Source organism: Theropithecus gelada, chromosome 10 (assembly GCF_003255815.1).
Source record: "Theropithecus gelada isolate Dixy chromosome 10, Tgel_1.0, whole genome shotgun sequence".
In the NCBI taxonomy this organism is placed as follows: Eukaryota; Metazoa; Chordata; class Mammalia; order Primates; family Cercopithecidae; genus Theropithecus; species Theropithecus gelada.
The window spans coordinates 39,163,428-39,176,208 of record NC_037678.1 but is presented as its reverse complement, the minus strand read 5'-3'; the positions used below and the strand labels follow the sequence as shown (position 1 = coordinate 39,176,208).

The 12,781-nt window shown below is 60.0% G+C and overlaps 1 protein-coding gene across 1 annotated transcript; it reads right to left on the bottom strand.

Annotated features, from left to right (window-relative positions):
• Positions 1 to 2,945: 2,945 nt before the first annotated feature.
• PTK6 (protein tyrosine kinase 6) lies at positions 2,946 to 11,284 on the bottom strand. Its single transcript, XM_025399664.1, has 8 exons — positions 10,865 to 11,284; positions 8,980 to 9,101; positions 8,220 to 8,383; positions 7,619 to 7,772; positions 6,355 to 6,516; positions 4,882 to 5,063; positions 4,279 to 4,432; positions 2,946 to 3,922 (listed from the first exon to the last, which is right to left on the bottom strand). The coding sequence occupies exons 1-8, from the start codon at positions 11,092 to 11,094 to the stop codon at positions 3,735 to 3,737; spliced, it is 1,356 nt and encodes a 451-aa protein (XP_025255449.1). The 5' UTR covers positions 11,095 to 11,284; the 3' UTR covers positions 2,946 to 3,734.
• Between the last annotated feature and the right edge of the window lie 1,497 nt (positions 11,285 to 12,781).

The window sequence follows — 12,781 nt, the reverse complement described above, 5'->3', positions numbered from 1 at the left end:
CACTTTGCGAGGCCAAGGCGGGCGGATCACGAGGTCAGGAGATCGAGACCATCCTGGCTAATACGGTGAAACCCCGTCTCTACTAAAAAATACAAAAAAATTAGCCAGGCATGGTGGTGCGGATGCCTGTAGTCCCAGCTACTGGGAAGCTGAGGCAGGAGAATGGCATGAACCCGGGAGGCGGAGCTTGCAGTGAGCAGAGATCAGGCCACTGCACTCCAGCCTGGGTGACAAAGCGAGACTCCGTCTCAAAAAAAAAAAAAAAATTTGGCTTAGTTTCTATATTTCTCAGATTTTAGGAATATTTTGTTTACATAAGTACTTGTTTATCTGTAAGCCAAACTGAACATAACTTTTTAAAGATATTTTATAAATTAATTTGGTAATACCATCTGAGAAAATCACGAATACATAATATAAACACATATATACATAAAGAATACACAGATACAAAACAGATCTTACAGCTATTATTTTAGAATTTTTATTCTCAAGTCAGTAAAACATAGGTGTCTCTTCAATTTTTTTTTATTTTTTGAGACAGGGTCTCCAAGCTGGAGTTCAGTGGTGCAATCACAGCTCACTGCAGCCTCGACCTCCTGGGCTCAAGGGATCCTCCTGCCTCAGCCTCATGAGTAGCTGGGACTACAGGTGAATGCCACCACGCCTGGCTAATTTTTTTTTTTTTTTTGCGGGGGGTAGAGATGGGGTCTGTCTCTGCTGCCCAAGCTGGTCTTTCCTCATATTTCTCTCCAAGGTGTGTTTCTGGCCAAAATGAGACAAGTTAAGATTCCTCACTCAGATGGCTAAAGCTGTTTACTAATATTTGTGGAAAAGACTTCTAAGATTTTTTTTTTTTTTTTTTGAGACGGAGTCTGGCTCTGTCGCCCAGGCTGGAGTGCAGTGGCCGGATCTCAGCTCACTGCAAGCTCCGCCTCCCGGGTTCACGCCATTCTCCTGCCTCAGCCTCCCAAGTAGCTGGGACTACAGGCGCCCGCCACCTCGCCCGGCTAGTTTTTTGTATTTTTTAGTAGAGACGGGGTTTCACCGTGTTAGCCAGGATGGTCTCGATCTCCTGACCTCGTGATCCGCCCGTCTCGGCCTCCCAAAGTGCTGGGATTACAGGCTTGAGCCACCGCGCCCGGCCTAAGATTTTTTATTTGCCCAGTTTTCAATAAGTTCTTTTCCCCCCCGAGGACAGTCATCTCCCTGAAGTTTGTATTTTCGAAAAGATGATTCAGGTTTTAGAAGAGACGAGGTAGAAAATTTACATCTCGAAGGGACGGAGAAAAACCTGTGTTCTCAGAAGAAGTCAGGGACATGTTTAAGGTCAGAGGCCATCCTTTTTTTTTTTTTTTTTTTTTTTGAGATGGAGTCTTGCTCTGTCACCCAGGCTGGAGTGCAGTGGCCAGATCTCAGCTCACTGCAAGCTCCGCCTCCTGGGTTCACGCCATTCTCCTGCCTCAGCCTCCCGAGCAGCTGGGACTACAGGCGCCGCCACCTCGCCCGGCTAGTTTTTTGTATTTTTTAGTAGAGATGGGGTTTCACCGTGTTAGCCGGGATGGTCTCGATCTCCTGACCTCGTGATCCACCCGTCTCGGCCTCCCAAAGTGCTGGGATTACAGGCTTGAGCCACCGCGCCCGGCCCAGAGGCCATCCTTGAGGAGGCCGTGGACTTGGTTTCCGGAGCCACCGGGATGTTTAAGGTCAGAGGTCATCCTTGAGGAGGCCGTGGACTGGGTTTTCGGGAACCACCGGGAGAGCTCCAGGAGCCGCAGCCTAGCTCAGCCTTGCCAGCCTCAGGCAGTTGCTTCTTGGGAGCAGGAAGCCCTGAAGTGCCCGCCAGGGCCCGTGTGGGAAGGGAGTTCTGGTTGGGGGAGACACGGTTGTCAGAGCCACGCAGGAAGAGGACGTGGCGAGGACTGGAGGGGGCAGACAAGAGAACAGAGCTGGCAAAAGGAGGAAGGAGGAGTGAAAGCAGATGGAGAGAAGAGGCTCAGAGGAGTGGCCATCGGAAGCTCCCATGGACGCCAGGAAGGTCCAGCAGGGAGTGGGCGGAGCTGGCAGAGCCGACGCCCCCAGGGCTTCCAAAAGAGTTTCCTGTGACCGAGAAGCTGGAGAAGCAGGAGCCAGTGAGAGGAGAGAGAGGCCTTGGGGCCAGTCACGGTGGCTTACGCCTGTGATCCCAACCCTGCTGAGGTGGGCGGATCACCTGAGGTCAGGAGTTTGAAACCAGCGTGGCCAACATGGTGAAACCACATCTCTACTAAAAATACAAAAATTAGGCAGGTGAGGTGGCGGGTGCTTATAATCCAGCTACTCGGGAAGCTGAGGCAGGAGAATGGCGTGAACCCAGGAGGCGGAGATTGCAGTGACCTGAGATTGCGCCTCTGCACTCCAGTTTGGGTGACAGCAAGACTGTCTCAAAACAAACAACAAACAAACAAAGATTATATATATGACCTATCAGCTTCTCATTAAGTCAACTTTTGACCAGAAAACTTTTTTTTTTAAATCCTTTCAAATGTCCTATTATCCTATTTCTGCTGGAAGAAGCAGTAAGTGTTATTTGTGGCAGTGCTGGACTCTTTTTTGTTCTACCTTTTTTTTTTTTTTTTTTTTTGAGACGGAGTCTCGCTCTGTCGCCGAGGCTGGAGTGCAGTGGTCAGATCTCAGCTCACTGCAAGCTCCGCCTCCCGGGTTCGCGCCATTCTCCTGCCTCAGCCTCCCAAGTAGCTGGGACCACAGGCGCCGCCACCACACTCGGCTAAATTTTGTATTTTTAGTAGAGACGGGGTTTCACTGTGTTAGCCAGGATGATCTCGATCTCCTGACCTCGTGATTCACCCGCCTCGGCCTCCCAAAGTGCTGGGATTAGAGGCGTGAGCCACCGTGCCCAGCCTGTTCTTCTTTTAAACAAAAAAGACTTTCAGGTGAGTCAAAACCAAAACCAATCAGCTTTTTATGACTTAATCATGGATGAAAGAGACACCTTCAAAAGCAGGTGCAAAGGAGGCAGCCCCCCAGCCCGGAACCGCCCCACAGACAGCAGAGAAGGGTCCTTCTCAGGGCAGGAGTCAGAAGTGCTTTCCAGCACTGACCCAGCAACAAAGGTGGAGGCGGGAAAAGCCCCTCGTGGATGGGGAACCTCTTGTTACAAACCCCCTAAAAGCTGGCGCCTTGGGCAGTGATGCTCGGGCTGGCGGAAACTAGGGAGAGAGTTCTCACTAGTCACAAAGCCAGGCTCTCGAGGTACAAGACAAACAGGAAAGAAACACCTGTCCCTGGGAGGAAAGCACCTGTGGGCACCAAAACCAAATTTACACAAGAGTCGCGAGCCGTACGAATGACTTTCTCCTGCCAAGCTGAGCTGGGAAAAGCAGGGGCAAGACGTGTTTGCCTCCCACCCTCAGCCGGTGCTGCAGACAGACATCCAGAGAGCAGGCGGTGGTCGGAATCCCCTCTGACCTCGGCTGGCTTCGTGTCAGTCTCCCGGGATCTCACCTGCAGGCTCCGGAGCAGGCTGCCTGTCAGCAGCTGAGACCCGAGACACACACGACGGAGGAACGAGAGCACACGCGTGTGTGGGACGCGGGCACTCCACGTTTGTGAACCTTTCCTGCACCCATCACCTCAGTAAACCCTAGGGTGGCGCGTGGGCCTTGACCCCAGGTACAGGCCCTCTGCCCAGGGCCCTCCTCAGCAGGGCCCGGCTGTGCCCGCTCCACAGCCGCTCAGGTCGGGTTCTCATAGCTGGTGAAGCTGGAAAGCCTCTCCCGAAGGGCCTTGAAGCAGGGTCTCTGCTCAGGGTCCCTGCACCAGCATGTCAGCATCAGCTTGTGCACGCGAGGCGGGCACTCCAGAGGGCAGGGCATGCGGTAGCCGGCATCCACCCTCAGGAAGGCCTCGTGGTTGGACATGCCTGCGGCCGACAGGGATGAGAAGAGCTGGGGCCCACCTGTCCACCTTCCCCAGGAAGCCATACCAGCCACCCACTGCACCTCCCTGGGGCCTTCCCCGCAGCCTCAGCGGCCGTGCCTTGGCGCCACCCAGCACACTGTCCGCTGCTAACACCTCCCTCTGGATGGGGCTCCAACGGGCAGCTCCAGGCACTGGCCTGGGTGCTCAGAGAATGGTGCAGGTGTGGAGTTCAGGCGATGGCTGGCGGCGGAGGGCCCTGCAGCCCGTAGGGGAAGCACCCGCCACCATCCCTGCCGGCCACCCAGGACCTCCCCCACTCTGTCTCCCACGCCCAGTCAGGGACACTGGGGGCGGTACCTGGGTAGGGCACCTGACCCCTGCTGAAAATCTCGTGCAGGAGAACCCCAAAGGACCACACGTCGGATTTGGTGGAGTAATGGCCTCGGGAGAGTGCTTCGGGGGCCGTCCACTTGTAGGGGATGTTGCGGTCATGGGAGAGGTAGACGTCCTCCTGCAATCAGGCTGCGCTGAGTGGGCCGCGGGGGACTGCCTGTGCCCTGCCCCCGAAGCATGACGGGCACAGCGGCCGCACTGCCCCAGCACGCACGCACGGCCGCTGCAGCTAAGACCGCACCAGGGCCTGACCACCTTCAGGAGCCCAGCTTCCCCTGGGATTCCAGGTGCATGGGGATGAGAAGGCCTGGGGTCAGGGAACTGGGAGGCTCCCAGGCCGTCAGAGGGGCCCAGGGCTGGGCCAGTGAACGAGGCAGCGGTTGCGTGGTGGGCCCTGCTGTGTGCGCCATTCGGAATGGGGTCCCCACCGGACTCACGGTGGCTTCCCACCTCCCTGCTCAGCCTGGGCTCCCGAGGGCAGAGGCCACATCCTGCTCCCAGCCGAGTCCCCAGCTCCACACACAGGAAGCCCCCGAGCCTTCCGGCCACGCCCTCCGAGGGCCCCACCTTGATGAGCCTGGCTAGCCCAAAGTCCCCAACTTTGCAGAGGGTGTTTTCCCCGACAAGGATGTTCCTGGCGGCCAGGTCCCGGTGGATGTAATTCTGAGACTCCAGGTAACACATGCCCTCAGCCACCTGCCAGGCGATGTCCAGCAGCTCCGAAACGGGCAGGGCTTTCTTGTCAGAATCTGCAGAGGGGAGTGGAGCCTGGGGTCAGCGGAGCCAGCTGCGGTAGGGACGGGGTGGGGAGGCTGGGCTGTGTCTCATCTGCCTCCAGGCTCTGCGGCCTCAGAGGAGGGGCCGGGGCAAAGGGCAGCTGGCCTGGTTGAAAATTGGAACTGCAGGTCAGCCACCGCCCTTGTGGAAGGCAACTGTGTGTCAAGAACCAAGGAGCAAGCCAGGCGTGGAGGCTCACGCCTGTAATCCCAGCACTTTGGGAGGCTGAGGCGGGTGGATCACGAGGTCAGGAGGTCGAGACCATCCTGGTGAACACGGTGAAACTCCATCTGTACTAAAAATACAAAAAATGAGCCGGGCGTGGTGGTGGCGCCTGTAGTCCCATCTACTCGGGAGGCTGAGGCAGGAGAATGGTGTGAACCTGGGAGGCGGAGCTTGCAGTGAGCCGAGACCGCGCCACTGCATTCCAGCCTGGATGATAGAGTGAGACTCCGTCTCAGAAAAAAAAAAAAAGAACCAAGGAGTGGTTCCTAGTGGCCTAGCCCAGCGATTTCCTTTCTGGAAGTTTGCTATGACGCGGGAGAAGCTCGACGCAGAAGGACCAGCGAAGAACCTCATGACTGCGTGATGTAGGCGGCGGGAACTTGAGCAGGATAATGGCTGAGTGACAGCAGCGTGCGGCCTGGTGGTGCCTGTTAACACCCCGTTCCGTCCCGGAGGACCCTGAAGGGCGTGGGGACCGTCTGAGATGATCACGGAGCCTTTCACTCAGAGCTCAAACGTGAGTGGTGCCTCAGTGTAGCTCTCCTCAGACACACACGGCATTTTTCCTCCACCACAACGTTCCCTCCCATTCTAACATCGGAATCCAAACTGCGTCTTCACGCACGGGCATCTCAATTCCCTGGCAGCGATTGTCTTTGATTTTGGTGATAAAGGAAATAATGGAACTTAGAGACGATGAAGTCTTTGAGCCAATGTGATCTGTGTGTGTGCGTGTCTGTGTGTGTCTGTATGTGTCTGTGTGTGCCTGGTGTGTCCGTGTGATCTCTGTCTGTGTGTCTGTGTGTGTGTGTCCGTGTGATCTGTGTGTCTTGTTTGTGTGTCTGTGTGTGCATGTGTGTGCATGTGTGTCTGTGTCTGCATGTGTGTCTGTGTGTGTGCATGTGTCTCTGTGTGTGTGCGCGTTTGTCTATGTGTCTGCGTGTGTGTGTCTGTGTGTGTCTGTATGTGTGTGTGTGCACTTTATTTCCTCGTGCACCCCCTCTACCTCCAGCGAGAGCCCCGGCCCGTGCCACTCACCACGAAGCAGCTCCAGCAGGCTGCCCTTGACCATGAGCTCCGTGATGATGTACACAGGGTCGCCCACGGACACCACGGCGTACAGTGCCAGGATGTGTTTGTGCCGCAGCTTCTTCATGGCCTGGATCTCCGACTGCAGCGTCTGCTGGTGCAGGAGGTTGTCTGCAGGGATGGGTGGCCTTGGCGGGTGCAGCCCCTGACCCTCCCCTGGCCCCGAGGAAGAGGCCAAGGCAAGGCTCTGCCCACACACTCAGCAGCTGTGCAGAACACCGGATCTCCTGCCCCCAACAGGGCACCTGGCTCCCGAGGCCACGAAATGGTGGACACAGCCGGCCCCACAAGCCCCCAGCCTGGCGTACCCATGGGGCCGTGGTGGCCCCCCAATGTCTTCCTGTGCCCGGCCCAGACCTCTGACGTGGAGGCCAGACCTCTGCTGGGGCCCAGGCAATTTCCAGGGAAGCTTTTCTTTTTGAGGCGGAGTCTCACTCTGCCGCCCAGGCTGGAGTGCAGTGGCGTAATCTCAGCTCACTGCAAGCTCCGCCTCCCGGGTTCACGCCATTCTCCTGGCTCAGCCTCCCAAGTAGCTGGGACTACAGGTGCTAGCCACCTCGCCTGGCTAGTTTTTTGTATTTTTAATAGAGACAGGGTTTCCCCATGTTGGCCAGGCTGGTCTCAAACTCCCGACCTCGTGATTCGCCCACCTCGGCCTCCCAAAGTGCTGGGATTACAGGTGTGAGCCACTGTGCCGGGCCTGACATTTTCTTTTTTTTTTTTTTTTTTTTTTTTTTTTTTTGAGATGGAGTCTGGCTCTGTCGCCCAGGCTGGAGTACAGTGGCCGGATCTCAGCTCACTGCAAGCTCCGCCTCCCGGGTTTACGCCATTCTCCTGCCTCAGCCTCCCGAGTAGCTGGGACTACAGGCGCCCGCCACCTCGCCCGGCTAGTTTTTTTGTATTTTTTAGTAGAGACGGGGTTTCACCGTGTTCGCCAGGATGGTCTCGATCTCCTGACCTCGTGATCCGCCCGTCTCGGCCTCCCAAAGTGCTGGGATTACAGGCTTGAGCCACCGCGCCCGGCCGGGCCTGACATTTTCTTTTACAATAAATGTATTTAGGTAAAAACAGGTGCAGTTGAAAGGGAACCACTCCTGCATGGGTGCTGTGGGTGCTGCGTGGGGCTCGAGGCCGGAGGTCCCTGTTGGCGGGGCGGGAGGGTGGCCCAGGGCGGGCACGGGGCCACACAGAGCCCTGACCGGGGCTCACTCACCTCGAGAAATCACCTTAATGGCCACCTGGACCCGGTCTTTCCAGAGCCCCTCGAAGACCTCCCCAAAGTAGCCGGACCCCAGCTTCCTGCAGAGCGTGAACTCCTCCCTCGGCCTCTCCCAGTCATCCCAGTGGGGCACGGGCTCAGGCTCATGCTGGAGGGAGAGTCGGGGACACAGGGCAGGGGCTCATCCTTCAGGAACTGCCAGTCTGAAGCCAGCGCAGGGAGCCTGGATTTAGCCTCAGATTTAGGGCCACGTTCAGCTTGGGTTGGGGGTTTCTGAGTGTCTGACACGAGGCTGGACTCTCCCGGTGGCTGCCCCAAGCCCAGCACAAAACACCCGGAGAGACTGAAGCCAGGACCCTGCAGAGTGCAGCTGGCCTCTCCGAGAGTGGCCAGGCCCAGGGGTGGTCTCCTGGCCCCACCCCCAACTCAGGCAAACACCTGTGTTCTGCAGAACCACGGGCTTGCCTCCAGCCGGCCACAGCTCAGTGAGTCAGGACCCCTCCCATGCTGCCTGGCCAACCTCTCCCAGTAGGAAACGCCAGCCTGTGACCCCCCAGCCTGACCCTGTACGACCAAGTCAGGGCGGAGCGGCTACCTTCCGGCAGGGCGCGGCCAGCCGCAGGCCGTGGGACAGGCTCTGGGCCCTGTGGTAGTTCACAAGCTCGGACAGGCTGGGGAAGGACACCGCCTCGTTCAGGTGCAGCTGGCCCCCGGCTCGCCACCAGATCTTGTAGTGCCGCACAGCCTGCGCGTCCCGCACTGGGAGGGAGAGCGTGAGCGGTGTCACCACCCCGCTCCAACGCCTCCCTGCGCGTCCCCAGCCCTGCTGGCCACACCTGCTCAGAGCTTCTGGGTCCCCATAGTTGCTGTTGGTGCTTCCTCAGTACCCACCCCTGCGTCCCCTCCCTTGAAACAGCTCCCTCCTGCCCTGCCTGCTCTGGCCAAGCTCTCTGGCCCCTCCTGCCCCTGTGCCAGGCAGCCCATGGCCTCTGCCTGGATGGCAGCTGCCTGAAATCCCAGCCACACTGAGATCCTCAGGGGCAGGAATGGGGTTTCTTCGCGCCTCGTGCACCCCGGACTCAGGGTCTCATGCTGGACCAGGTTCCCACAGGTGCCAGGACCTCCCATGAGTGCCTCAGGCAGGGCTGGCCGGAGAAGCCCCTGCCCTCTCAGGGAGGGGCCCTGCCCCACGACTGCCCCAGGCCCCAGGGAGGAGCGGGCCAGGTGGGCGGAGGGGATGGGGGCTCCCTGGAGAGGAGCCCATGTCCCCAGTCACAACCCGAGGGAGCTGGTTCACCACGTGGATGGGAGGGCTTAGAGCAAGGAGCCCCCGCAGGCTCGGAGGCCGGCCGCACCCGACAGGATGTAGTCGGCGCCTGGCTTCTCGCTGACCCTGATCAGGAAGGTGCCGGTGGTGTTACCCTCGGCCTGCAGCCGATGCACAGCTTCTGAGCGGGAGATGCAGCCAAAGAACCACCTGCAGGGGAGGAGTAGTCTGAGCCCGCGCGGACCTGGGCCCACCCCACATGGACCCCCCGCGGGCCCCAGTCTGCCCACCTGGAACCACAGCCACCCTTGCCTGCCACCTCAAGCTCCCAGCCCTGACCACAGCTGCTATTGGGAGCTGTCGCTGACCCAGACGCCCTGAATGTCCCAAATGGACCACAGCTGCTATTGGGAGCTGTCGCTGACCCAGACGCCCTGAATGTCCCAAATGGACCACAGCTGCTATTGGGAGCTGTCGCTGACCCAGACGCCCTGAATGTCCCAAATGGCCAGGACAGGCCCCTGAGGACCCAGCGGGGGGAGGGGCAGGCTTGACCACACCCTGCCCTGAGAGGCCCGTGTCTAAAGGTCAGAGCCTAGGGTGGAGTTGGGGAGGGCACCTGAGCAGTAGGGCTGCCCAGAGCTGCCTGCACACACACCCACGTGTGACACGTACACACATGCACTCACACAGTTGCATACCCCCACACATGCGCATGGTTCATCCGCACACCTGAACACACACACACACATGCATGCGGGCTCCCCCACACAGGCACACAGTTCACCTGCACACCGAACACACACACACGCATGCGGGCTCACTTGCCCACAGTCACACACACACAGAGTCACTCACACACACTAACTCCCGGCTGCAGGGTGTGGGCCAGCCCTGGACTGTGGACTTCCAGGTGGAGCTCACAGAAGCTCCAGGTGACCTGTGCCCAGCCCTTTGTGTCTCTGACTCCCTGGGGCCACTGGAACACGGACCCCACATGAAGACCACCGCCCAGCATGGAACCCCTGGGGTCTACCCCCTCCGCTTCTGCACAGCTGGGAGCACTGCCCCACTCACCCCTCCAATCACCTGGCCTCCTTCCCACTCCTCACCTGGGCGAGTTCTCAGGGCCTCAGGGTCTTTGCATCTGGGAGCTGACCAGCCTCTGGCCAGACCCTATCCCTGCACCCCTGCTCCCTAACGAGGTGGTGGGTCTGGATGTGACACAGGGGTCTCCACCATGGGCCCCTGCCCAATGGCCTCTTTACAGCCTCCCCTGCTTGTTGCTTGGGTCCCCCAGGAATTAACCCTACACAGCCCGTGATTCATGCACGCACACAGTAGGTACCCAATCACTGATGAGAAAAGCGGGATCTCAGGAGTGTGAGTCATAGAAACCCCTCCCCCAGACCCTCCCCAGCCTGAGCTCCGAGCAGCCATGGAAGCCGAGGCCGGACCACACCAGCTGCCGTCTGGTTCCTCGCAGGGCACAACAGGCAGGAAGCTTGCCTGGCAGCCGGCCTGCTCCCCTACCTAGCTCGTGTGTCTGGTTCTGGCAGTTTGGAAACTGAGCAAGCTTCGTTCCCCCAAAGGCCCTGGAACGCCCCAGCAGACCTTGTCACTGGCCACCGGACCCCCAGAAGTCCACCCTGGACCTCTGTCCTCCCTGGGTCCTGGCAGAGCAGTGTCCACCACCGAGCTGTGACAAGGATGAGCCCAAGGGAGGGGCCATGCCCTCTGAGCCCCCTGCTCCAACTCCTGTAGCGACAGTCCTGTGGGCACTCCCAGGTGCCAGCGCATGGGGCCTGGAGCGAGGACCAAGCGGGATGCCCAGCCTGGACTTCGGGGTACAGGAAGATGGAGCCGGGGTCCCCACCTTCCTGGGCCTCCCTGGGGCCAGCCCAGAGCCCTGTCCCTCCCTTGTGCCTAGAGGGTGGCCTGCGCCAAAGCTCCCAGGAGCTCAGGACACGCACGGTTCCGACTCCACGGTCTCCCTCTCGGCCAGGTAGCTGTGGGGCACATAGCCCTGGGCCACGGCCCCACCCGCCTCGTCCAGCAGCGTGGCCCACCACCACTGCTCCTCCTTCCTGGCCACGTGGAAGACGTCCCCCGCTCGGAAGCTCAGCTCCTCGTCCGTCCGGGCCTTGAAGTCCCAGAGGCCCACATACTTGGGGCCCAGGTGAGCCTGGTCCCGGGACACCATGGCTGGCGCAGTGGCAGGACCAGGCTGTGGCCCAGCTGGAGCACCTCGGGCTGGGCGTGGCAGGCGGGCGGTCCCACTTCCTCGTGACAGGCAGGGAAGCAGCCACACCCAGCACCCACAGGCGCTCGAGAGCACCCCAGCTCCTCCTGAGGGCCCAGCCGGCCCCACGAGTCCTCACGCCCCCTGGGGCCCATCTGGGCACTTAGTGCCCCCGCCACGGGAACCTGCTGGGCAAGCAGCCACAGGGCCGGCCTGAGCACAAGAGAGGGAGGGAGGAGTACTCCCCAGCTGGGGCTTCTCGGGGGTCCAACCTGTGGACACTCAGGCACTCAGGGAACCCAAGAGCCCCCTTGGGAATGAGCCTTGCAGCCTGAGGGCAGGACGGTGAGGGCTGCAGGTGCTGCCTCCCAACCCTCAGAGCTGTGGAGGCACAGGTGGGGGCTTCTCTCCCCACTTCTGGAAGCTTGTCCTCCACCCGTTGGTGCCTCCCCTCACCCAGCCCCAGACTCCACCCCTGAGCACGGGGCCCAATGCCAGGAGCTGCTGTGGGCGGGCATCCTGAGAGCTGCCTCATGGGCAGGCCCGCCCTCGGGTAAAGGCCAAGCGGGGAAGAGGGATTGGAGTCAGGCCGGTGACAGCTGTGTGGGTCGGCCGGAGGGACTTCCCAGAAGACGAGGGCCCGAGGGTTTTGGGGATCCCTGGGGAGGCAGAGCCAGGGGCACCCGCAGCTGAAGAAACGGGCATTGCCTTCCTCCACACGGACGCCAGGGGGCAGGGAAGGACCGTGAGTGTGGCCTGGAGGCGCCCACAGCGCTGGGGCCCGGGGCGCAGCTCCCTCCCAGGCAGCTCCTCCAGCCTCCAGCCTCTGCCGCCTCCTGCCCAGCCCCATGACCCTTGCTGCCTTCCAGCTCACCTCCCCTCTCCCCACCCATGCCTGAGTGAGCCCTGGCGTGACCCCCACCTGCACCCAAAGGCCGCCTGCCCCCCAGCCCCTGAGACTCAAGACAGCCCCTCCCCAGGAGCCCCTGCCTGCCCCACCCTCCCGCTGACCCTCCTGTGTCCACCAGGGGCTCCAACGCAGGGGCCTGGATCGGCAGCCTCAGGGGGCAGGAAGGGGTGAGGAGGGAAATTCAAAGTCTGCAAGGAATGGCAGGGAAAGTCCTAAACTCTGCGTATTTGAACTTTTATTTTTATTGCAAAGAGAAATAATGGAACCTTCCACTCATTGTTTGGAGATTAAGAACAATAATTATTTAACAGGTTCATAGATTTCTGGGCAGCCCAGCTCAGGGCTGACCAAGGTAGGGAGGGGCAGCGGGGTGCTGGGCTGGGCAGTGTCCCTCAGGCCCTGCCAGCTCTGCCGGGGGTCGGTCGGGAGAGATGCAGGGGGAGGGGTGGAGGTGGGGCATGCCGGAGGAGGGCGCTGGGGCATCTGCCCAGGCAGCGTCCCTCAGAGCCCACCAGCTCTGCCACCACCCCGGTGTCCTCGAGCCTTTGGCCTCTGGGCCGTGAGTCTGTGTCCAGGAAGCCTCGAGTGTCCCTGAGTTCGGATGTGCAGGACGTTCAGTCTAAGCCACACCAGGGGGCAGGAACGTCCCTGGCCCCTCCCCGATATCCAGGAGCACCAAACCTGTTCAGCTGGTGGCTGGTGAGATGCCTGGGAGGGCACGGATGCCACAGACACACC

What these genes read in the sequence shown, in the direction of transcription:
- PTK6 (XM_025399664.1), bottom strand. Translation starts at nt 11,094, where the DNA reads ATGGTGTCCCGGGACCAGGCTCACCTGGGCCCCAAGTATGTGGGCCTC. An exon ending in CCTGCTGGAGCTGCTTCGTG is followed by an intron (nt 5,064 to 6,354) that starts GTGAGTGGCACG and finishes TCCCCTCTGCAG; the next exon opens with ATTCTGACAAGAAAGCCCTG. An exon ending in GGCTAGCCAGGCTCATCAAG is followed by an intron (nt 4,433 to 4,881) that starts GTGGGGCCCTCG and finishes GCCTGATTGCAG; the next exon opens with GAGGACGTCTACCTCTCCCA.